Consider the following 25,078-nt stretch of genomic DNA (forward strand, 5'->3'; position numbering starts at 1 on the left):
TTCCAAGAACTTTATCTGAATAGAATTGATCAGTTCTGCTAAATCTTGAGTGGAGAAACTTACTCCATCTCCATAAGTAAATATTGGTAATTTTGGTGTAGTAGAAGATTCCACTTGTTTCAACCAATTTCAAGGGGCTCCCCTGAAATTGATACGTACAGTTAAGAAAATATTCTCAGATGAAAAAAGGTACAAGCTTGAGGAAATTAAGGACAATTTAGAAAACGACATACCCTTTTGAATGTATTCCCTTGTCGTCAAGTGAAAATATATACCAGCCAACTTTGCATGCTGCAAAACAAGAACGAAATCCAAACACTCTGGAAAGAGACAGGCATCGTTTTCCTTGATTGATCGATGCTCTTTTGTCCTGAAGTGCTCCCTTTTGTGAAGACAGTTTCCATAAACGTAGAAAAAAAAATTAATGTCTCACTGCATTTTTTTTAAAAGTATTGAAAACCACGCCTAACAAGAAATCCTCATGCAGTGGAGTTTTTTTAGTTTGTCTATGTCTATATAAACCATAATTGTCTTGCAATACGGTCCCTCAGGGCCTTGTTGAATATACCTCTAAAACAAAGAGAGAGAAAGAGGAAGGCTAAAAAAGGGTTAGTTTAAGAAATGGCTGATATTCACCATCTCCTCGCAAAGGAGCACATCAATGGTGAAAAGACTAAGGAGCTGAGTGGTGTGGAACTCAGTCTCTCAGCCATGGCTTGCTATCCTTTTCCTTACATGCCATCCTTATGGGAAAACCGCGGCACCACCTCGATTATCCCTTTCTCATACGATACCAGAGAAAACAAGAGAATGAAACGAGTTCCAAGCTTCCAGGAATTTATTCCGAGCAATAATACGCCTTATAAAGGTGGAGGAAATAATGATAGTAATGACACTTCCAACAGCAGCATGAGCCGCAGCAGCAGTACTAGTAGCTTAAGTAGCATGCAGACGCTGCAATTTCGCGATCACATATGGACTTATAAACAAATATATCACGCAGCAGAGGCGGTCGAAGAGGCTGCAGCTGCTATCATGGAAGCTGCTGATCAAGATAACAGAGCTACAGAAGAAGGAGAAGCCGATGAAATGAGGCTTGTCCAGCTTCTCATTGCTTGTGCAGAAGCTGTTGCTTGTCGAGACAAGTCACATGCCTCTGCTCTGTTATCCGAGCTGCGAGCCAATGCTTTGGTCTTCGGCTCTTCCTTCCAACGGGTAGCTTCATGCTTTGTCCAAGGGCTAGCTGATCGCCTAGCCATGGTAAACCCACTTGGGGCAGTCGGTTTCATTGCACCACAACCACCACCACCACCTAAGATGATGAACATTATGGACGTTGGAATATCAGAAAAGAAAGAAGAAGCTTTACGCCTTGTTTATGAAATTTGCCCACATATTAAATTTGGTCACTTCGTTGCTAACGCTTCAATATTGGAAGCCTTTGAGGGAGAGAGTTACGTCCACGTCGTGGACCTGGGGATGACCCTTGGTCTAGCACGTGGACAACAATGGCTTGCGCTTATCCAAAGCCTAGCCGACAGAGCCAACACACACCAACCACCGAAAAGACTCAGAATCACAGCGGTTGGGCTCTGCATTGAACGATTCCAAATGATAGGAGATGAGCTAGAACTTTTCGCAAACAGTGTAGGGGTCAACTTAGAATTCTCAGTAGTGAAGAGTAACTTAGAGAATCTGACCACTAAAGACATCAAAACTTCAAACGACGAAGTTATTGCGGTGAACAGCGTACTCCAGCTCCATTGCGTGGTCAAAGAAAGCAGAGGAGCTCTCAATTCTGTACTCCAAACGATTCACGAACTCAGTCCTAAAGTCCTAGTTCTGGTCGAGCAGGACTCGAGCCATAATGGGCCTTTCTTTCTTGGAAGGTTCATGGAGGCTCTTCATTACTACTCTGCAATCTTTGACTCGTTGGACGCCATGTTACCCAAGTACGACACCAAAAGAGCTAAGATCGAACAGTTCTACTTCGCTGAGGAGATCAAGAACATAATCAGCTGTGAAGGCCCAGCTAGAGTGGAAAGGCATGAGAGAGTGGACCAGTGGAGAAGAAGAATGAGCCGGGCCGGGTTTCAAGCTGGGCCCATTAAGATATTGGGCCTAGCAAAGCAATGGTTGGGCCAGATAGAGGCCTGTGAAGGGTATACTGTTGTTGAAGAAAAGGGCTGCATTGTTCTTGGGTGGAAATCTAGGCCCATTGTGGCTGCTTCTTGCTGGAAATGCTGAGCCCATTTCCTCATCTCATCTGGAAAAACGACAATGAAAAATGTGTGCTTCGAATCAAATCTTTTTTATTTTATTTTGCTTATGTTGTGTGAAAATAATAAGTAATGCCCAAGATTCAATGTGAGTACAATATTGAATATTGCTCTGTTTTTTTGGGTGGTCAAAACACATTAAATAAAAAGGAGGTCCTGTTGTGTTTTTTCTAATTATTCTTATTTTTTCATTTTTGAAAAGTTGACATTGTACATATTGATTATTTAATTTATAATGATCAGAACGGACTGGCATTGCTTAATTCTTCTAATTCGTAGGTCAATGTGATGTGTTGTGTTTCAAAACTCAATTTCATGGAAGTTGGGACTTTATTCATATCGTTCATAAGTTGCCTTGGGGAGTAAATTAATAATTATAATACATTTATATAATAAAAAAACAAATTGAAAATGATAACAAAATTAAATAATAGAGACTAAATATAAAATTGTTCCATTTTTATGGCTCAAAGACGCGGAAACTTTTGGCATAATCTTACCGCATCTATTCTAAAAATATTCTCCATAAGACGATTATGATATGTGTAAAAATTAAAATAATATAATTGAAAAGTAAAATATTCCATAGAATTTATTAAAGTAAGTTTGAAAACTCAATAATGACACTGATGTTAAGAACATAGTTCTTGTGAAACTTAGGACGGCACTCTAAGTTGGTTGGTTTTTATTTTTAAACTAAATTAATAAGTGAGTTACATATTTGTTAATACTCACTACACATTCACACTGATATGACATTCTTTTTAACTATTTATAAAAAAAAAATATTTCTATATTGAGAAAAAATTATGAAAAGTATCTATTTATAATTTGAGTATAAATATATTTTTGGTTTTTTTAAAGATACAAAACCAAAACCAATTGTTACAATTAGAACAGAGTGGTTGATTTCTTTTCTCGAAGAAAACAAAGGTAGATTTTTGGTTTAATTTTTTATTGACAAAATACCAATTTCATAAATATAAAAATTATAATACGAAGCAAACAAAGCGGTTGATTTTTATTTTAATTGTTTATAGTTAGCTTTATTATATTATTAAGATAAAATTAACACAATTCATCCAGCACCAAAAAATCAAAACCATGAACTAGGCTTTGTCTATTTTATCCAAAAAATAAAATTTTATTTTTTTCATGCATGTGGTATACAAAATTGGTATTTTAGCATTTGCTTTTGATTTTACTTTTTTCTTTAAAAAAAAATAAATAAATATTTTCTTACATCTTAGGTCTAATTATTCATCAACGAGTAATAAAGCTATATAAATTTTTTTTTAAAAAACTATTTTTTCTATTTTTTTTCTCCCTTCCCTAACGACCTCCATCTCATTTTTACCTAACTAGTAGTAACTACCGCACAATCAACGGTTATACGACATGTAGTTTCAATACCAAAATTCTATTGTCGTTTCTTTTCACTTCTTCTCAGTATATATTATGGTCACTCTCGTCACGTGTGGAGAAAAGCAAGAGAGAGAGAATGGAGGCTGTAACTGTGTTTGGCGGAGGAAGACCGTGCCTTTCTTCCTCATCTATTCGGAGCTCCCAACCTGAGAGAACTTGCAGCTTATCCTGCTCCCACAAACCTATCATACGCACCCAATACCGCCATTTAGCTGCATTTTCTTCTAATTCACATCTCTTCTCTAATATCTCATCACGTAAAACCCTTACCAAACCCCATATTTTCCTTCCTCACTTGGTTGCTTCCTTGGTTTGACTCTCTCCCCCTCCGTCTTCAATATTTTTTAATAAATGAAAAGAAAAACCCATTTGTGTTTTCAGTAATTTTCTTAAATTTGTTTGAGTTTGGAACTACAGTAAGCAAAACTGTCTGAGAGATTGGATTATTTGATTGAATGGTTTGATAATCTCTTCTGTAATTTTGGTCTGCAGGAAAATGTTGAGGAGTCTTACATAATGATAAAACCAGATGGAGTTCAACGTGGCCTTGTGAGTCTTATCCCTGTTCCATAAGGATTTTTTTAACTTTTTAACTTTTTGGGAACCTGAGAAAGAAAAAGACTTGATTTTTATAAAAGCAAAACTGAATGGCTTAGTTAAAGCTGTTTTTTTTGTTCTTTGGTATTAAGTGTATGCAAATTTTTATTAAAATTATTTAATGTTTTTTTATGCTTTCTCTACAATTAAAATAGGAAATTAGTTGATGATGTGCAATGAGAAAAATCTTCATATTTGAAACATTCTAACTGTCTGTTTGGGAATTCTTTAGGTTGGAGAGATAATTTCAAGGTTTGAAAAGAAGGGGTTTAAATTGATAGGACTAAAGCTCTTCCAGTGCCCCAAAGAATTAGCCGAGGTCTGTCAATGCTCTTACTCTTGTCTTGTTATGAAGAAGCTCATTATGTACTCCTTGAGAACTATAGTAATTTAGTGATGTTATATTTTCTGGTCCACTTGTGATGGGATAGGCAAATGGCCTATTTCACGATAAGAGGAAAAAAAAATGGGTCACTTAAAATGGAGAATTGGAACTTGTTTATAATAAGATTCATTTAGTGATGAAATGATGTCTATTTATGTAACACTCAATCTGGAGAATGTATGGAGTTGAATTGGGATGATTCCGACTAGTAACTTGTATTGCTGCAGGAGCATTATAAGGATCTCAGTGCTAAGCCATTCTTCCCGACACTGATTGACTATATTACATCAGGTCCAGTTGTGTGTATGGTATGGTTTTACCATTTTGACATCTCTCTCTCTCTCTTTCTCTCTGCTTGTGTGTGTGTCCTACCCTTGTTGATAAACCAAATGGATTTAAAGTATTCTGTAGTTTATATCGTTTCAAGAATTCTGATAAAGTTACTATGATAGCCAGGCATGGGAGGGTGTTGGCGTTGTGGCTTCAGCTCGTAAGTTAATAGGGTCTACAAATCCTCTCCAAGCAGAACCTGGAACTATAAGAGGGGATCTTGCTGTGCAAACTGGAAGGTGGGGTGCTTTATGTTTATGCATTGGTTTCAAATTGAGTTTTATTAAACTGATTTTCGTTTGGCTGCACAGTATTTAGCAATGAATTATAAAGTTACGAACAAGGTCTGATATGAACTTACTGGCAGGAATGTGGTTCATGGGAGTGACAGCCCTGAAAATGGCAAGCGTGAAATAGGTATGGCCTTTACTGCCTTACTGTTGTAATACTATATACTCACAATGAATATTTGTACTGTAAAATGGTGTCGGTCCTAAGAAATGAATATCTGTACTGTAAATGTGGTCATAGACATATAGTCTAGTGGTACTACATCTCTCTCTGTGAAGTCCCAAATTCGAATCCCCCTCTCCCAATATCAAAAATATTTGTACTGTAGATTATTTGTTATGTTATGATTTTCCTTTCCTACTGTTTTGAGTTGGGATTCTATGGCTTGTCTCTAATGAAGAAGTAATAATGCTTGTCATGGTGAATGATGAGTATTAAGTAAAAGGCATGCGAGCTTATTAACTCAAATAGGTGGAAGTAAAAAGGCAACATTGTTCCAGCTTTATTATCTCCTGTGTTGTCTCACAATTGTTTGCACTCTGCAGCTCTCTGGTTTAACGAGGGTGAAGTGATTCAGTGGACATCAACTCTGGCCCCATGGCTAAGGGAGTGATCCTTCATCGAAGATCAAACTGAGGCCTGTAATTTTGGAGGTTATTTTGTTCACCTAGGGTACTCAATCCATTTTCGCAAATTCAATATTTTACATGTCTGTTGAGTTTGTTTATCGGATAATAATTGATGGTGTTGATTCCTTTCAATTTGACTGTAAAACTGTAAGAGAAAAAAATGATACTCACATCTTTCGCAATAAGAAAGGGAAAGTGATAATTAAATCTGATAATAAGTTGTTTTGTTTGTCTAGTGCTTTCTCTATAAAGTAAATGACATTTGACCAGAACTTTGTTCATCAACAGGTTTATTAGAGCATAATCTTTAAGCTTGAATTGGAGGGTTGTATTGTATTAAACATAATCATGCAAGTACTTAATGCAATTTGAATTTGTTGACTGAGCTTGTTCACATGAAATGGTAGACAACCTAGTGCTTTAGAACACAAATTTGTTGCCCCCGAATCTTACCAATCCGGCAAAAATAAGTAAAAAACTAAACTCGCTAACTTTGATACCACATGAAACTCACTCTTTAACTTGCAATAACTAAAGTTGAATCTGTATATGGCCAAAATATTAACTTATAACTCTATTGCACTCTCTTTTGCATTTTCCTTCCTGCATAACATGTAGATATTATTCAATTTTTTATATTGTAATATTTTTTTAAATTATTAGTGGAATTCAAGTGTCATAAGAAAGTAATATATAGTATATTTAACATTTCTCTTTTTATTTTATATGGTCAAGCACTCTTGGTATCCATTAGAAATAAATAATGAGATTTAAGTTCAAATTTGAAACATCCATCTTTACTTCATCCCTCCCTTAACACTAAACTAGCCGCATTCAAATTCTTGATCAATATAAGATTATCTTCAGTGCAGTGTGCTAAATAAGTCTTGTAGTGTAATATTTTAATATATATATATATATTATATATTTGAAGATTTTTCTAATTTTAAATTATAATAGGTGAAGTCCACTTAAACACATTAAAGTGTCTTGTAGCAATACTCTATTTGGTAAGTGGATATAAATTTTAATTATGAAACATAATCGGTAACGTTCCGCACGCTCGAGTTACCTAGCCAATTCCTCATTCATTGCAAAAGAGCAATCAAACCAAATCTTAGTAGCCAGAACATATCATGCATTGGATTCAAATCCAACTATTTAAGTACATCAATCATGATTACTAACCCTATTGACCTTAACAATTAGAGAGATAACTTTTTTTTTAGCAGCAAAAATGGACTATGCTAACTGTCTTGAGCATTTTATTAATTAATGAAAGATTTAGGCTTATCTTGATTAAGAAGAATACGATTAAAAATTTACTAGACAAAATAAGAAATTGACAGCAATGTAGCTCATAAAAGTAACAACTCCTCCTTTTTTCTTAACCCCATTTTGAATTACAAGTATCAAATATCAGCAATATTTATAAACTTAGACATCATGAACCCAATTCAGAGTTAACAAATGGCTAAACAGGTAATGAAGGGACAAATTCCTTTTCTGACTGCTGCACTGTGGTATCAAGAGATTGAGAAGTGCTTAAACTTGGAGAAAAACTTACAGCATAACCATTCTCCACTGCCAATGGATCCTCAGATGATATGCTAACAGCTTTTTGAGCATTTTTAAATTTAGAAAAAAGGTAAAAAATTGAGGCAATGCTTTCTTCTTTGTGTTTAGTGCTGCTCACTGAATCAATTACTCTAGAATTTAAATGTGTTGAAGGAGAAAGACGATCTGTATCCATTGTATCCTTCAGCTCGTTGAGTGAGCTTGTGAACTCTGGACAATTCTCTGAAGCACTAGCAGAAGAATTCACATCTATTTTCATTGGCTCCAAACTGTTTGAGCATGAAGACAAACCAGCATCTACGCCCCCTTCATCCTTGGGAGGTTGTGAACTCAAATTGCGCTGAGAACCTAGTTTAAGCTTCACAAGTGTGGCCTCTACACCAAATGAAAATGGCAATTTAGAACAAGAATCATGACTTGGGAGCTCTTGAATGATGTTTTTGAGATTTTGTTCATCCTACTGTATTTTCTTTCACCAAGTTAAGAGCTAAAGACTAAACAAGCAACTCTTTGTTAAGTGTATTATAATGACTCAATCCTATTATCTACACCATTTTACTGATGAACCAGAACATACAAACACTTTAGCTCCAGCCCATGTCTTGTTGTACAATTTATAAGAACTCGTGAGTTTAAACACGGTACAAGAAAACAAGTCATTTCTTCAAATCAAACTAACTGTTGCAAAGGGACAATCTGATACAAAGTATTTTAACAGAGCAATATGGTACCCGAAAACCAGAACAAAAATATCTTATTAACATTAAAAAAAAATTAATAATAATAACTATAGAAAGGGATTGGATATCTTTGAAGATTAGATGCACACAAGTTAAATCACATAAAATAGTCTCGATATTCATTAAAGAGCAAACAAGTTCCCTTAGTCAAAGAACAGCACAAAATTCAAAAGTTAAAGAAATCATTCAATATCCATGCTTTCTTGTTTTTCAGGTCTACCAATAGGAGAAATCGAGCAAAAAAGAACCATAAACATGAAAGGAACAAGTTAATTTCAGGAATCGAACATTAAATCGGTAAAAGCTCATCCAAAAAGAGGAATTGTAGACAGAGAAAGAAGAAGAGTGCGTACCATAGACGGAGAGAGAATCTTCCTTGACAATCTTAGAAGGAGGTCTCTCCAACACCAAGCTTTCCAACGAAGAAGAAGACGAAGACGCTGCTCTTACTCGCCCAAACATTTTGATTTTCTCTGTAATTCTCCTGTGACGACTGATGTCTGATCTGATTTTTTTTTTTACAAAATTGGCTTAGATTTGGCGCGGCAAACTCTTAAAAGAGCGGGATGAAAGTGTGCTCAGCACTCATCTTTCTTCTTTTTTTTTGGTCAAGTGTTTCTTATTGGGCTGGGCCTACTATTGGGCTTGTGTTATGTTTTGTCATCTTTCAGTCCAACACTAATTTTTCGATAGATTTAAATGTACTGTAAAAAGAATATTATCTGAGCAATACATTTAAATTATACATATTTAGTAAGGATTTATATTTTATTGAAAATTTAATCCTCTTAAAAAAATATTATTAAATTAGTGTTTTTTTTTTTTTTTGAATAAAAGTATTGGACTTTATTAAATACTTTCTTCCAGGACAATAGCCAATACAGTAGAGGGTAGACCCTCAATAGTCAAAACACGGTCAGCTATTACAGAGGCAGCCCTTGCAATTGCATGAGCAGCTCTATTAGCAGAGCGCTTTACAAATGAAATTGAAACCGAACCCAGCTTCTCACAGAGAAGCTTACAATCATCAATAATCCCACCAAAGTATGATTCCATAACAATAGAACTTCGAAGAGCTTGCACACACAGAAGACTATCTGTTTCGATCATCACATTCGGCCATTTCTTCCGCTTAACCCAGCTCAATACCTCGCGTATCCCGATCGCCTCTGCTATCTCCGGCGAAACCACCCCCGATCGGCACGAAGAAATTGCTTCCACCACCTTCCCATCTTCGTCCCTGGCAACGCCTGCGAAGCTAAAGCACTGAGAATCAATAAACATTGCTGCATCTGTATTTATTTTTAGCTTTCCAACAGGCGGCTTCTTCCAAGACGAAACTCCATCTTCACCAGATAGGAACGAAGGCATAGGGGTCAGCTCCTTGTCTTGAGCTTGTATCCAGTTCTGAAGAGTGCAATCGGCCACATAGAGAATCTCTTGGATAGACCCTCTTTTCTTCCTCCATACCCACTCATTCCGACGCCTCCATATTGCCCAACATAGCATAAAAAAGCGGCATCTCTGATCATCATTCAGTTGAAAGATAGAACCCCTAACCCATGCCTGAAATGATTCTGAACTTGGAGCTAATATATCGAAACCCAGCTGCTGCCAACAGGGCCAAACTAAGCGGCACCCAGCAAGGCAATGGGTCACCGACTCATTCTGTTCTAGGCAAATGGGGCAGACCATTTCTACAGGGACATGCCTGATACACAGCTGAACATTAGTGGGCAAACAACCAGAAAGAGCTCTCCACATAAAATCCCTTACTTTGGGCGGAACCCGAGTCTTCCACATACTATTCCAGAAATTACGATCTAGTTCCGATGCTTCACCATGTTTGATTCTCTGTAGAGCTCTATAACAACTTCTAACCGTAAAACTTCCTGAGGGTTCAAACGACCAATACCAAGTATCTACTGTTCGATTTGGGCTGAGAGGAATACTAAGAATACAACCGGCATCTCTCTCATTGAAAACGTCCTTTACCAGCTCCTCGTCCCATGCGAGGGAATCAACATGCAACAAGGAAGAAACTCTGGCTGAGTTAAGCGAGGGATGAATTGTCGTGACCCATGGATTGTTTGGATCAAGCAACCAAGGTGCAGAACAAATATCAATATCACATCCATTACCCACACGGCACCTAACTCCCGACCGAACAGTTGCTTGAGCCTCAAATAGACTTCTCCAGATAAAACTTGGGTTAGAACCCAGAGTCGCACTCAGAAAATTACTGTCTTTATAATACCTCGCCTGGAACACACGGCCCACCAAAGAATTGGGTCGACTAAGTAACCTCCACCCCTGTTTACTCAACATGGATAAATTGAAATTATGCAAATCCCTAAAACCCATTCCTCCCTGAACTTTATGCGCAGTCAAACGACCCCATTTCCTCCAATGAACCCCCCTGCCTCCAGATGAACTTGACTGCCACCAATATCTCGCCATAAGTTTCTCCATATCCTGACAAACTTTGAGAGGGAGTAGAAAGACATTCATCGCATAAGAGGGCAAAGATTGAGCCACCGATTTAATCAAGATCTCTTTGCCAGCCCTCGACAAAAAACGACCCTCCCATTGCTGTATCCTCTTCTTCATCTTGTCCTTGAGATACCCAAGTAAAGCAGATTTATTTCTCCCCACGGTATTAGGCAAACCCAGATAAAGACTAGTAGGCCCTGCTTCAGGAATGTCGAGAGTTGAACATATTGTTTCTCTCATCTCAGCTTTAGTGTTGGTGCTAAAATAAATTGAAGACTTTGAGCGATTTATTTGTTGTCCTGACGCTAGTTCAAATAGATGAAGCAAATCCTTTATTTGGGACGCTTCCTCCCCAGTGGCTTTACAAAACAAATAGCTATCGTCTGCAAATAACATATGTGATATAACTGGAGCACCTCGCGCTACACTACAGCCCGTAATCCGCCCTTCCTGAACATATGTGGAGATCAATGCTGAGAATCCTTCTGCACAGAGAATAAACAGATACGGAGATAGAGGATCCCCTTGACGCAAGCCTCTAGATGGAATAAACGCCTCCAAATTCTGACCTGTAACCGTGATTTTGTAAGAGACCTTGCGAACACACTGCATAACCAGATGTATCCAATACTCGCCAAACCCCATTCGTCTCATCATGGCTTCAAGAAAGTTCCATTCAATCCTATCATAGGCCTTGCTCATATCGAGCTTTATTGCCATAAAGCCATCCTTCCCCGAACTCTTCCTTTTCAAATAGTGCATAATCTCAAAAGCAACCATGATATTGTCAGTTATAAGCCTTCCAGGGACAAACGCACTTTGGGTTTCTGAGATGACCATATCAAGTACCTTTTTTAATCTGTTAGCCATAACTTTTGAAATAATCTTGTATGCTACATTACATAACGCAATAGGTCTCAAATCCCCCATGGACTCGGGGGAAGTCTTCTTAGGGATCAAGACGATATTTGTGTCAGAAAGGTAATCTGGGAGAACACCACTTATAAAGAAATCTTGAACCATTCTGATAATATCCTCACCAACGATATCCCAGAATTGTTGATAAAAACCAGGAGAGAAACCATCTGGCCCAGGAGCCTTGTCAGGATGCATCTGAAACAAAGCCTGCTTAACTTCTTCCCCATCAACGCCAGCCACAAGACCACAATTTACCTCTTCAGATATAGACGGCTGTATACACTCCGTAACCACCTCCCAACTCGTCTGAGAGGCCGAAAAGATCCTCTTAAAATATTCTACCATCACCGAGCCCAAACCAGTCTCCCAGTCACGAAGGACTCCATCGTCATCCCTGAGTGCAACAATCTGATTCCGCCTCCTTCTCTTGTTAGCAGAAGCATGAAAATACTTTGTGTTTAGATCACCCGCATTAAGCCACAGTTGCTTAGACCGTTGGCGCCAATAAATTTCCTGTTGAGACAACACCTCAGAAAGCCGCTCCTGAGTCTCTTTATGTTTCTGAATCGAGATCACATCTCGCCGCCCCTGTGTGTTCTTCAAAATAGCTTTACACCGAGAAATCCTATGTTTGAAGCGACCCGTAATATTTCGACCCCACTTCGCAAGAGAAGAACTACAACACTTGATCTTCTGAAGTAGTGGATTCGAAAGAGGAGCTCCCCAAGTTTCCTTCACAATTTGACGGCATAAAGGGTCCCGAGCCCAAGCATTCTCATATCTAAATTGGTACATATACGGGGTTACCTTTCTACAACCCAAGTCCAACCAAATTGGGCTATGATCTGACGCCGAAGAGCCCATGTTATACAGGCGAGCTCTATCAAATAACGAAAACCAACTGTGAGAGACCAAAGCTCTATCCAATCTGACCTCCACCCAACCATCCGTCCCACGACCACGCTCCCATGTGAATTGATGACCCACAAGGGTCATATCTACCAGATTACAATCCTCAACCACCTCTTGGAAGCCATTAATCAACCAAGATGGATACGGTCGTCCACCTTTCTTGTCCCGAGTAGAGAGAACATTATTGAGATCTCCCATTACACACCAAGGCAAAGGAGACATGTCCGCCAGATTTCTAATCTTCTCCCAAGTATTTCTTCTCAAATGGCGACTTGGCTCCCCATAAAACCCAGTGAGACGAAACTTGGGGTGGCCGCCTAATTGGACCTCCACATCAACAAGATTAGCATCAAATCTAAGTAACGAGGCCTCATCTTGGAACTTCCATAAGAGTGCAACACCTCCACTATGCCCAGTACAATCCACCGAAAAACTCCCCTCAAAACCAATAGCTCGTTTGAACGCCTCCACTTTGTCCCTCTTACACAAAGTTTCACAAAGGAACACAATTTCGGGTTTCTTTTGACCAATTAAGTCTTTAAGGAATTGAAGTACCCGTGGGTTCCCAAGCCCCCGGCAATTCCAGCTTATAATACTCATAATGCTCGGCGGGTCCCACCAGTGGAACCCGCCCCATGAACGTTTTTTGGAGATGCACCATCATTCACATCTGTCTCACAGCCTTGAAGCTGTGTACCACCTTCAGCATGAGTAGCTTCTGTAGTTAGACGCCGAAAATGGACTAAACCCGGTGGGCCCTCTTGAGTAACAACGGCCATATTCCCTGCTAACTGATTAGAGCGTTCACAGCCCAACACAGCAACAGTAGTGCCCATATTTTCATTGGGCCTCCAGCCCAAAGCACTCTCGGATCCACGACTTTGCATAAGCCCATCACCTTGGCCCAAGTCCATGCTATTCTCTCGGTCCTCTCCTTCCAACTCAGCCATCCTACGCCGTTTTGGGTCCACGAAAGTATACCCCATGGTCAACTCTTCTCTCTCTCCAATCACATCATTATTGGCAGCATATCCAACATTAACTTCAGAAAATTCCTGCCTATTTACATCCACTCCATGCACACGATCTCCCCTCATAACTTCCATATTTATTTCCATATTAGCACCACAATCTCCCCTCATAACATCCATAGCTCTTCCCATATTAGCACCACGATCTCCACTCTTTAATGCCATATCCTGCTCCATAACTGTTCCATAATTTATTCCATGGTTAACGGAATCATGTGATCCCAGAGCAGCCCCTTCTCTCCGCAGACTCCCGGTATGGCGCTCTATATTGACCAGAATATTCCGATCCAATGGTTGATCAAGAGGACGGGCCATGTTGTCCCGTAACCATCGAGCACCGATCTGTTTTTGACCCCGAAGTTCCGGAGCTCGCATGAACAGCCCATACGGTCTAGCCATATTCTCATCGCCTTCATCAAACATCTTGTGACAGAAATTCTCCGAGTGCCCCAATATGCCACAAATGAAGCAAAACGTGGGTAGACGTTCATACTTAAAGTTGGCCCAGAAAAAATCAGTTTGGGACGTGAAAACCTTCAGACGGCGCTTCAATGGTAACTCAACATTAATCCGGACCCGAACTCGAAGATACTCACGCCATATACTTGTATAGTTTTTTGGACAAGATTCTACAAATTGCCCCATATAAGCTCCACACGCCTTGAGTACCCGATCTGACATAAACCCCGGCTTAAGATCATAGACCTGCACCCATATTTCAAGCATATTGAGTTCAACCGTGCGGGGGTTTCCTCCCAAACTCAGCCTCTCCAATATCAGCGGCGTTCTATTGAAAGTCCACGGCGAGCCTGCCATCACCCTCTTAACATCCAGCTCATGGAAAAACTGGAAGAGATATCTGTTTTGCTCGAGCTCCTTGACAAACATACCTTTCACCGGGCGCCAGAGAGACGCCATAACGTTTCTGAAAGAGTCATAATCCGTTGAGCGTTCATACAACAATCTTCCCACCAAACACCATCTCGTATCAATATCATCATCATTGTCCACGAAACCATCAAAAGCTAAGCCCCTCTCATTCTCATCATCAATCTGCAACTCGTCCCACCTTGCCCCGAGAGAATCCATGTTCGAACTAGATGAAGCCATAACAAAAACCCACACTCTTCGCAAAGACGAAAGACCGACAAAACAAAACACTCTCAAGACATGTCATACGACAAGACATAATTTTTATATAGATTTAAAATTTAGGATGTGTAACTATGTCCTATGCGAGTATAGGGACATATTAAATTAGTGTTTTAGTATAACTAAGTTGTTACAATCATGTCCTTGCTACTTTTTAGTCTTTATTTATATGCACTTACATTTTTTTTCTACTAATTCACATTTCGGAGAATAATTTGATCTAATTGTCATTAATTACTAATTACTATCTTGTATGAACTATAGTGCTAATGAAAAAAATATTAAATAACCGAACAATATGTATGAATCAAATCTCTAAACAAAGGACATAATAATTTTTCTCTTCACAAAGTATTCTATGGTGTCATTAGAACATCTTCAATGAAGTGCTAAAAAGATAGTGCATTGTTATATGTAGTACATTTTAGCAAAATTATCACTTCAATGATGTTCTAAAAAAAATGTGTAGAATTTGACACATACTAAAAGTTCAAGATATAGATAGCATGGATCAACAACAATTAATGTCATTTTTTTTCTTTAATATATTGCTACTAATTTATTAATTAACAATTAATTACTACTTTTTACAACAAAAAATGAAAAAAATTATTACTTTTTGTATATTATCAATAAATATTAAATGAATTGTTAACTTTGTTTAATTAATTTGCATCATGTGCATTGAAACACGATTCCAAATATTGAGCAAAATATAACATTAACTCATTTTTTGTGCCAAATTTAGCACAAAATTTACATCTTGCATTAGAGATTGTCTTACTTGAATTACTAAATTCATTCCAAAATTTTCTTAATAACACAAGTCAGATATAAGCTTCCAACTCTAAATAGTACTACCAAAAAAATATCAAAAATTAATAAAACAATAGCCATTAACAATGGTGCTGTTTAGTAACTATTAAAAAAACAGTTTTTTATTTAATTAATTAAAAATTTGACAATTAAACATAAAATAGTGTTTGGTAACTTTATTTTTATTTTTTATTTTTTTAAATTTTAAACAAAATTTATTACATTTTGAAAATAGAAAATTTTCACTTTCAAATTTTTTTTAAACAGTTTTCATTTTTTCCTTCTCTTCTTCAAATTAACACATCACATTGTTAAACAAAAAATAAAAATAAAAGTTATCAAACACGTTTATTATTTTTTGTTTTTAAAAACAAAAAACAAAAATAGTTACCAAACATATTTTTATTTTAAAAAAATAAAAAAACTAAAATAAAATAATATTTCTATTTTTGTGTTTAAAAAATTTAAAAACAAATATTTTACCAAACGGGCCCAATAATCATGGGATCTACTTTGAACCTTGTCCACCAACTTCATTAAGGGTCTTGAACAAAAGCAATCACTTGATTAAATTTGAAGGGCTTGCTTGTGGTTTCCAAATACAGAACATATGCAACTATATTAAATGGTATTTTTCTACTCTTCTTACATATGTAATTTGATAATTAGGAAAAGATCAATAGTATCAAGAATCAACAAACTACACAGATTACATACTTCATCTCTAGAGTTTGTCATGAGGCCAATCAGTCTCTCCAAATTAATCTTCTTACCAAACCACGGCAACGGCGACGGGATCTTCCCTTGATATCATCACCTGAAATATTCCCAATTCAACATGATAAGCATAGAAGAAGAAACAACAAAACAGATCGTAGATCTTAGGGATGGGATGATTTGTTGCTTTTCTCTTTTTTGCTTCTTTGTTCTCAGATTCTGTTTCAGAAATGTATTATTAATATAAACAAGAGAAAAGCACTTATTCAGTAAAAAGTGAAAATGACCAGGATATACATAATATAGCATGAGAATAGATAGATGCATAAAATGACATAATACCATCTCAGAAAAATTATTTTCTTGCCATGTGATTGTAAAATGCCCAGATTTTATTCAGTTATGAGATTAAAAAGGCCACCTTTCAATCTCCCAGCTTGGTACAAAGCCTCTTCTGCAATGGGTCTCCACTGTTCTGCACACGAGTAGTTGATTCCCAGACCAACACTCAGTCCTCTCAATAGATGAACTGTCCGTAATACGGAAAACAGTTCCTCTGGAAAAGACTACCACAAGCAAGCACAGCACGTAAAGAAATTAGATTGTAGTTAAAGTATAAATTTAACATGCTTTGTTTATTGCTTGTTCATCCACTCTCAACTTAAATTCGCGTAACTTACTACATTCTTTTCATAATAATAAACAAAATTTTAAACAGATATTAACTAGGTAACCCTGAAAACACCACCATTTTTAAAGCAACAAAATTTACATTTTCCATTAGCCCATTTTATCAAATTAATCACTATGGAATATTAAGAGGGCTAAAAACATATTCATGATTCACAGGTAGCACCACAACAACTCATTTCTAAAGGGAAATTTTAATATGTATGCTTGATAAAAGTTATAATTACAAAAAAAATACTAGACATATTAAAATTTACAAAATAATGCTAATTTTTTGCACATTACCCAAAATGCCCTTTTCATTTCTTCCTCATTCTCATTTCTCTCTCTTATTTCACTCTCTCTCACATCACAACACCACCACCACACTAAATATTATATTTCGAACAGATTTGGACATAATTTTTGGGTTTTTTTTGCGATTTTTTTCAGATCTGAAACTCTGAAATCTGCAAAAAATCGACATTGCTCGATGCCAGCTCGATAAGACCTTCAAAATCATGATTTTTCATGAAAAAATGACTTTGCTCGATGGTGCTCGATGAGACCTTCAAAATCATGATTTTTCATGAAAAAATGACTTAGCTCGATGGTGGTTCGATGGTAGCTCGATAGTGGTTCGATAGTGCTCGATGCAATTCTTGTAAGAGACATAATTTTTCACTCGGGTATCCGTTTGGGGTGATTTTTTTTTGATTTTGGGTATTTTTTCAAGATCTACACGTTTGACATGTTAATATGCACATTTGTGAAGTGTAACACTTGTAAAAAATACAAAAGTGCAAACATACCTCATGGTTAAGACATCTTTTGGTATATTTTTATGTTTTAAACTTCCTAAATGTGCATATTAACATGTCAAACGTGTAGATCTTGAAAAAATACCCAAAATCAAAAAAAAAATCACCCCAAACGGATACCCGAGTGAAAAATTATGTCTCTTACAAGAATTGCATCGAGCACTATCGAGCTAAGTCATTTTTTCATGAAAAATCATGATTTTGAAGGTCTCATCGAGCACCATCGAGCCACCATTCGCTGGGGCCTTCAAGATCAAGATTTTCATGAAAAAATGACTTAGCTCGATGGTGGTTCGATGGTAGCTCGATAATGACTCGATGGTGCTCAATGCAATTTTTGTAAGAGACATAATTTTTCACTCGGGTGTCCGTTTGGGGTGATTTTTTTTTTTATTTTGGGTATTTTTTCAAGATCTACACGTTTGACATGTTAATATGCACATTTGGGAAGTTTAAAACTTAAAAATATACCAAAAGATGTCTTAAACATGAGGTATGTTTGCACTTTTCTATTTTTTACAAGTGTTACACTTCCAAAATGTGCATATTAACATGTCAAACGTGTAGATCTTGAAAAAATACCCAAAATAAAAAAAAAAATCACCCCAAACAGACACCCGAGTGAAAAATTATGTCTCTTACAAGAATTGCATCGAGCACCATCGAGCACTATCGAACCACTATCGAGCTACCATCGAATCACCATCGAGCTAAGTCATTTTTTCATGAAAAATCATGATTTTGAAGGTCTCATCGAGCTGGCATCGAGCACCATCGAGCCACTATCGAACTACTATCGAACCACCATCGAGCTAAGTCATTTTTTCATGAAAAATCATGATTTTGAAGGTCTCATCGAGCTGGCATCGAGCGCCATCGAACCACCATCGAGTAGTGTCGATTTTTTACAGATTTCAGAGTTTCAGATCTGAAAAAAATCGCAAAACCCAAAAATCATGTCCAAATCTGTTCGAAATATAATATTTAGTGTGGTGGTGGTGTTGTGAGGTGAGAGAGAGTGAAATAAGAGAGAGAAGAGAGAAGAGAGAAGAGAGAAATGAGAATGAGGAAGAAGTGAAAATGGCATTTTGGGTAATGTACAAAAAATTAGCATTATTTTGTAAATTTTAATATGCCTAGTATTTATTTGTAATTATAACTTTTATCAAGCTTACATATTAAAATTTCCCTTTCTAAAATCCTAAAAAAACAAAATTATGTTTTCATGCATATTTTTGTTTAAGTTTGATGTTACTCATTAAAGTAACTTTTTGTCCCCAAGTCTCTCCAAGGGGTTGAATTCAATCAAGAAAGTAGGGAAAAATGGTACAGCTGATTTGTTTTCCAAAGGAACCAAAAGAGTTTCTTCCATAAGAAAATAAGAATAAAAAATGAGAACAATGCAAAATATTATCCTAGCTGATAAGTTGATAAACAGATAATAATACCCTGGAAATGCTAAAGTGAATCACTAAAAATGCTTAAGATGCTCAAGCCCACCTGAACAGCAATTTTTTTAATTAAACAATCCTCAGAGAAAGGTTGCAGCATCGTCAGTCTAGGGGGTAATTTTGTGTCAAACATTGCCTCTGCCAACCTCAACAATTCCTGCTGCTCGTTTTCACAATTGCTTAAGGTGCATATGCCAAGGTCCCTATTTTTTTGAAACACAAGAGAAACCAAAACAGAAAAATAGTCATTTACAGTAGCATATTTTTTCGATTCATTAAAGTAAAAAATAAAAAAATCCTCATAAATCAGTTAATCACATCGATCAACCTATCCATCAATTGGTATAAAAAATACAAATTTATATTCAATGTTAAATGCTGTACATATCCAAATATGTATATTTATATGTAAATATATTATATATGTAGACAGAGAGAGCACAAAAAAATTCTGTTTTTCCTTATATTTCCATGATTACTATTCTCTGTTGGTTTTAGCTCATCATGCCGAAGTCTATTATCTATTCTCATATTGGGAAATTAATGGTTAATTGACAAGAAACAACATATTAAGCAATATGTTTACAGAATACTTTACAACCTGTAGCATTCTTCCACCCTTTTAGGGTCATTATCTGCCATGGCAACAACAAGATTAGCATATCCAAGCCTCAAAGCATCGGGGAGATCCTTTACTTGTCCATAGTCTAGCAAGGCAACCTGATTTGGAAAAATTCTCAGATGTTAGGTCCAAAGTTGATTTCACATGCAAACTGTATAATTAGCATCACAATCTAATTACATTTGGCACACATTTTCAATTTCTCCGACATTACTATCTCTACAAAGCAAACTATTAACTAGAAAGTAAAAAATATAAAGATTTCAAGTCAATGGTATGAACAAAATACGAAAACTCAAGCATACAGAAGATTAGAAAAGGAACAAAACATAAATGGGGTTTTCACTCACCTCTGAACCTTTACATATCAAGATATTTCCGGGATGAGGATCTGCATGGAAGAAACCACTCTTCAGAATCATTTGTCCATATGCTAGCGTTAAACTGTTCAGAATTTTCCTGCACTATCAATAAAGTTGTTAAGTGCTATCTATGCATACCCACTACAGAGTCTGGTGATGTTAGAAATTTGTTTGTCTGTGTTTGATCTACACGCCTAAAACAAATGCTTCTAGGTGAGAAATTGTTACATCAAAGCCATAATGCTCTATGTAAGGTCTATCAGCACTAGACGATGAGAATTAAGTAAAAAATATAAGTAATAGATTGAGAAAAAAGGCACTTTCAAATGGAAATGTGGAAACTCACAGAAGGCAGAACTTAAGACAGGCATAGACAGATTAAAAGCACACTGGGCAATAAGCTAACAAATCACATAAATGTAACATGGCATCTAAAACAGAATAATGAAAGATGGATCCCTCATTATCTTGCTTCAAATGATAGAAATGCATAGACAGATTAAACGCAAGTAATACAAGTTCATGGGCCTATAGGGAAAGCCAATAAAGAAATAAAACAAAGACCACTCCAGTTCTCAAGGAATTTCAGAGTCTTACTGCTTTGCTGCTGCTGCAATGTTACCATTGGGATTTATGCCACTTTTTGCTATTTCATCACTGAGATTAAGGATTGGGACTCCATCTATGTATTCCATGACTAAAACCATCCTACTCAAACGCAAAGGTTAAAAAAGAGAGAGATCACTGAAATGTTTTTCACATATACTTCCAAACAAGCAATTAAACTGTTTAACATAGACAAAAATAATTAAAAAAAAGGAGGAACAAGGAGTAAAAGAAAAAACATCCAGCTTTTATCAGTTACAAGTGTCATAAAAATATTGTCTTTGCACAAAAAGTATAGCACAATCTATGGTGAGAATCATATAGGTACAATGCTTTGTTCCATCAGTGAACTTTTATTAGAATTGATCAATGCATAACCAGAACACATGTTAGGAGATATGGAATACTTATTCACCAACTATACCTGCAGCAGAAACACATAAAGAGATATAAAATATTTATTTACCAACTTTACCTGCCACAAAAACACATAAGGTTATGAGAATCTGAAGAGAGAATTTTATAAAGCTAAGCATTAATAAATACTCTCATCAAATACACACCCGTGCACATTTTCCTCGAAAGATAACCAGCCAATTACCACAAATTTCAATGTATGACTCAGATAAAATGATATATTATCTTATTCAGCATTAGCAAAATTCTGACCAAGATATGTTCGGATGAAACATTACAAACCTAGTAACCATGTCTTTCAACACTCGTGGCACTACAACAGGAGTCTTTTTGTTGCTCTCATACAGAAACCGTCGAATTTTTTCCATAGCATTAGCCTCCCTCGTGAAGTCAAATTCACATCCAATCTTATACGACATAATTACAAGAAAATTATAATCCAACACTTATGCTCTGATTCTGATATGCCCCAGCTAGGATCCTCAAATCAATAGCAAAGATAATAGGCAAAAATAGAGATAAATTGAAGGTGGAAAGAAATAAAAAATAGACAAATCTGAGAATAGATGAATAATTGAACAAATTGATAAGAACAAACTAGAGCAATGAGGTATTTGAGAAAACCTCAACTCTCCCTAAAGCAAAGCACTTTACAAAATATCACTCAACATACTCCCACTAATTCTTCTTACCCTCCTCTATATATTATATCATTCCACATTCTCTACCCTTCACTACAATGACCTATATTATACCCCTCTACTTCCTATCTGCTATCATTATCCGATGTTTATCAAATTCATATTTCACATCTGATCTTGAAACTGAAAGAAATCAAATCAGAAACATACCTGCTTATCCATTTCCTTTGTCACAGAATAGACATCAAATTTTATATCTGTCTTTTGCATATACAATGCAAAAGCTTGTATGTTACGGATATCTGTCATCATCAGGTCCTGAACTCCAGGATGTTGCACCTATTATAGATCAGAGAGAGTTTAGATTTTTATAAACACTAAGAACCCACAGATTATCCAGAGACCAGACCTCCTCACCTTGACGACAACATCGCTTTTATCGCCTCTCAATCTTGCTCGATGGACCTAAATAGTAAATACAAGCATAAAAATGTAAATTTAGAACAAAAATCCTGAAAACAGAATCTATTTCGAAACTCACTCCAAATACCTGTGCAATTGAGGCCGAACCAAGAGGGTACTCATCAAATCTTTCAAACAGATCCCAAACATTTCGGCCAAACTCCTTTTCCAGCACATGTCTGACTACATCAAACGAAGTTGCAGGAGCTTGATCACACAGTGTAACAAGCCTTCTCACCCATGCAGTGGGAGCCAAGTCCGGCTTCCCAATGATTTGAGCAACCTAATTAAAACCCCGCCCAAGACATGTTGATATCAAGCTAAAAAATTATTAAACCAAAACCACCCATGGTAGATTGCTCAATTTCTTCAAAAGCCAACTAAAAACTCCACAACTCACTCAATGAAAAAAACAAATGAAAAACAGAAAATATAAGGTAAGGTAATCAATAAAGAATAATTTCTAAGAAACCAAAACAAAGACTAACAACTTAATGGACCCTGATTTTCATTCTTCACACATCAAGTTAACAGATAAAGATCCTATTTGGAAGTTGACACATTAAACTCAACTAAAATAAACTAACCTGACATGAAACAAAAAAAAAAGAAACATATGCAAGCAAATACACCAAAACCCATTTAAATTCAGATGCAGAAGAGCAAAGACACTAATGGAATCAGAAAGGAAAATAAGCAAAGCACTTTATGAAAGACGCCGCCAAGGTCAGCACACATAGAATATATCTTCTCAGCCGCAACTTCATGCTGCATCTCCCACATTTCCTCCTGTTTCTGTGCATCCTTGACCAAACTCACTCGAACCTGAAACACCTGCACAAACACAACAAAACCCATCCATCCATCAACTATCACAAATCCATAGCTACAGATTCATATACACATAAATATATGTATGCATAAAAATAAAAAAAAATAAAAACCAATTAGAGACCTTGTAGCCAGTATAGATATCAACAGCTCGGATCCAAAACTGTAAGGAGCGTTGCCAAGGCCTGTAATGGGCGACAAGGTTGTTCTGGAGATCCTTGAAATCAAGAATGGGGAGAGGAAGCATTGTGTTCAACATCGTTAGAGTTTGTTATTGTCGTCTTGATATTAAGGTATAGCAAATGACAATCTGAGGAGTTGGGAAGTAGGAAAATGACAGAGACAGGAATGGATATGCATGAAAGAAAGTGTGGTTAAAGATGAGAAGCAAAAAATAAAAATCAGCAGAGGTAGCAATGAAATGAAAGTGAGAGCTCCTTGTGTCGTGCAGAGTATAGTACTATATTGTATAGAGTGTCCCATAGGCATAGTGTTTAGGCAAAGTGTGTTTTAAATGAGTAGCTTGGCTTGTAAGGCTTGTACAAACTAAAGGTTCCAAGGTTACTTAATTTGAGTAGAGATTCAGGACTTTTTTCTTTTCTTTTTCTTTTTTAAAGTCAATAACGAAAAATTCTATCCTCTCTTTTTTTTTTCTTCTTTTTCTGTTCTTTTTTATCTTCTAGTTTTTCTTTATTCTAAGGTTACTTAATTTGTTAACACTAGTAGTAATAGCAGTTGTAGTTCACATTTGTGAATGTCCAATTATATTAAAATTAAAGATTTTTTAACAATAAAGATAAACACCCAAAATTTGTCCAAGTTATCCTAAATTTAGAAAACATTACACTATTACAAGAACAGATAAGTCTCACAATAATAAATTTGGGGCCGCCCAAGACACGTTACACCTTAAAGATACTATCTCGAATACACATAATTTAAATTTTGTTTGTATGGTCTACAATGTGCTCAAACTTCCTTATTTGCTTAATTGCGTCTTCATTACAAGAAAGTAAATTATCAAGGGCCAGGCTATAGGGACAGACGACAGAGTGTCTCATGTAAGGTAAGCCATCAAAATGGCCCCATACAAATTAAAAGTAAAAAAATTAAAATAAATTGCCATTCTAGTTGAAAGTGGGGTCACCAGTATGACAATGTTTTTATCTAAGCTGGGTATGTTCTTTCTTTTTTCAACAAAAAGTAAACAAACAAACCATGAAATGGAAATGATCTAACGACTACTGGATACGCATTGAACCTTAGACAGATGTTTTATTGTTTTTCAGGTCAACCAGCAAGAGAAGTCAAGCAAAACAAAACCATAAACATGAAAGGCATTGGTTAGTTTCAGGAATTGACACCAAAACACATCCACAAAGATGAATTGAACACAGAGAAAGAAGAAGAGTGTGTACCATAGACGGAGACAGAATCTTCCTTGAGAAACTTGGAAGGAGACCTTTCCAACTCCAAGCATTCCAACGAAGAAGACGGTGATCTTACTCGCCCATACATTTTCTTCTCTCTCTCTCTCTTTCCCTGGTTTTCTCTGTAATTCTCTCTCTGATGAGTTGTGTCATCTGATTTTGACAAAAATGGATTTAGATTTGGCGCGGGAATGACATCGCGCACAACACTTTTCTTTTGGGATTATTGGGCTAGGCCTACTATTGGGCTTGTGACCACTACTACTGGGCTTATGTTTTAAGCCCAATTCTAATTTCTCAATACTCTATATATCTTGACAGCCAATATTCAAACTCTCACCAGCAACCCGAAACGAATGTGTATGCTAAAATATATTTTTATTGTACAAAGAAAAATAGATCTTTAAATATAATTTATAGAATAATTTATATATTTTTCTGCAAATATTTTTATAAATATTTATAAATCAACC

At 36.4% G+C, this 25,078-nt stretch overlaps 4 protein-coding genes across 8 annotated transcripts; 2 read left to right on the top strand and 2 right to left on the bottom strand.

Annotated features, from left to right (window-relative positions):
• Positions 1-621: 621 nt before the first annotated feature.
• LOC133830125 (GRAS family protein RAD1-like) lies at positions 622-2,423 on the top strand. The gene has a single exon (XM_062260041.1). The coding sequence runs from the start codon at positions 622-624 to the stop codon at positions 2,245-2,247; it is 1,626 nt and encodes a 541-aa protein (XP_062116025.1). The 3' UTR covers positions 2,248-2,423.
• Positions 2,424-3,757: 1,334 nt separating this feature from the next.
• LOC133830126 (nucleoside diphosphate kinase 2, chloroplastic) lies at positions 3,758-6,317 on the top strand. The gene is made up of 7 exons (XM_062260043.1): positions 3,758-4,014; positions 4,197-4,253; positions 4,534-4,620; positions 4,914-4,994; positions 5,143-5,255; positions 5,384-5,433; positions 5,853-6,317. Exons 1-7 carry the CDS (start codon positions 3,781-3,783, stop codon positions 5,918-5,920), a joined length of 690 nt encoding a protein of 229 aa, XP_062116027.1. The 5' UTR covers positions 3,758-3,780; the 3' UTR covers positions 5,921-6,317.
• Positions 6,318-7,290: 973 nt separating this feature from the next.
• LOC133830131 (uncharacterized) lies at positions 7,291-8,770 on the bottom strand. The gene is made up of 2 exons (XM_062260051.1): positions 8,608-8,770; positions 7,291-7,889 (listed from the first exon to the last, which is right to left on the bottom strand). The coding sequence occupies exons 1-2, from the start codon at positions 8,714-8,716 to the stop codon at positions 7,411-7,413; spliced, it is 588 nt and encodes a 195-aa protein (XP_062116035.1). The 5' UTR covers positions 8,717-8,770; the 3' UTR covers positions 7,291-7,410.
• A 7,357-nt stretch (positions 8,771-16,127) lies between these two features.
• Positions 16,128-25,063, bottom strand: LOC133830127 (uncharacterized). Of its 5 annotated transcripts, none has more exons than XM_062260046.1 (13): positions 24,594-25,063; positions 23,300-23,392; positions 23,050-23,178; positions 22,433-22,627; positions 22,300-22,347; positions 22,093-22,221; positions 21,524-21,648; positions 20,816-20,926; positions 20,207-20,315; positions 19,836-19,954; positions 19,284-19,437; positions 16,715-16,859; positions 16,128-16,393 (listed from the first exon to the last, which is right to left on the bottom strand). In XM_062260046.1, exons 1-13 carry the CDS (start codon positions 24,594-24,596, stop codon positions 16,323-16,325), a joined length of 1,431 nt encoding a protein of 476 aa, XP_062116030.1. In that variant the 5' UTR covers positions 24,597-25,063; the 3' UTR covers positions 16,128-16,322. The 5 variants fall into 5 exon arrangements, with proteins under 5 accessions (XP_062116030.1, XP_062116029.1, XP_062116028.1 ...); XM_062260045.1 differs by lacking the exon at positions 24,594-25,063 and adding an exon at positions 20,357-20,412 and having other exon boundaries at positions 20,207-20,247; positions 23,300-24,025; XM_062260044.1 differs by lacking the exon at positions 24,594-25,063 and having other exon boundaries at positions 23,300-24,011.
• Between the last annotated feature and the right edge of the window lie 15 nt (positions 25,064-25,078).

Source organism: Humulus lupulus, chromosome 4 (assembly GCF_963169125.1).
Source record: "Humulus lupulus chromosome 4, drHumLupu1.1, whole genome shotgun sequence".
Classification (NCBI taxonomy): Eukaryota; Viridiplantae; Streptophyta; class Magnoliopsida; order Rosales; family Cannabaceae; genus Humulus; species Humulus lupulus.

Bases quoted from the DNA above. Each gene is read 5' to 3' on its own strand.
- LOC133830125 (XM_062260041.1), top strand. From the start codon at position 622: ATGGCTGATATTCACCATCTCCTCGCAAAGGAGCACATCAATGGTGAA.
- LOC133830126 (XM_062260043.1), top strand. From the start codon at position 3,781: ATGGAGGCTGTAACTGTGTTTGGCGGAGGAAGACCGTGCCTTTCTTCC. The intron at 4,621-4,913 runs GTCTGTCAATGC...GTATTGCTGCAG, and splicing joins GCCCCAAAGAATTAGCCGAG to GAGCATTATAAGGATCTCAG. The intron at 4,995-5,142 runs GTATGGTTTTAC...TATGATAGCCAG, and splicing joins CAGGTCCAGTTGTGTGTATG to GCATGGGAGGGTGTTGGCGT.
- LOC133830131 (XM_062260051.1), bottom strand. From the start codon at position 8,716: ATGTTTGGGCGAGTAAGAGCAGCGTCTTCGTCTTCTTCTTCGTTGGAA. The intron at 7,890-8,607 runs GTACGCACTCTT...CATTTGGTGTAG, and splicing joins AGATTCTCTCTCCGTCTATG to AGGCCACACTTGTGAAGCTT.
- LOC133830127 (XM_062260044.1), bottom strand. From the start codon at position 23,434: ATGTTGAACACAATGCTTCCTCTCCCCATTCTTGATTTCAAGGATCTC. The intron at 22,628-23,049 runs GTGCTTTGCTTA...GGTTTTAATTAG, and splicing joins TTGGCGGCGTCTTTCATAAA to GTTGCTCAAATCATTGGGAA. The intron at 19,438-19,835 runs GTTGTAAAGTAT...TCAAAAAAATAG, and splicing joins AGGGTGGAAGAATGCTACAG to GGACCTTGGCATATGCACCT.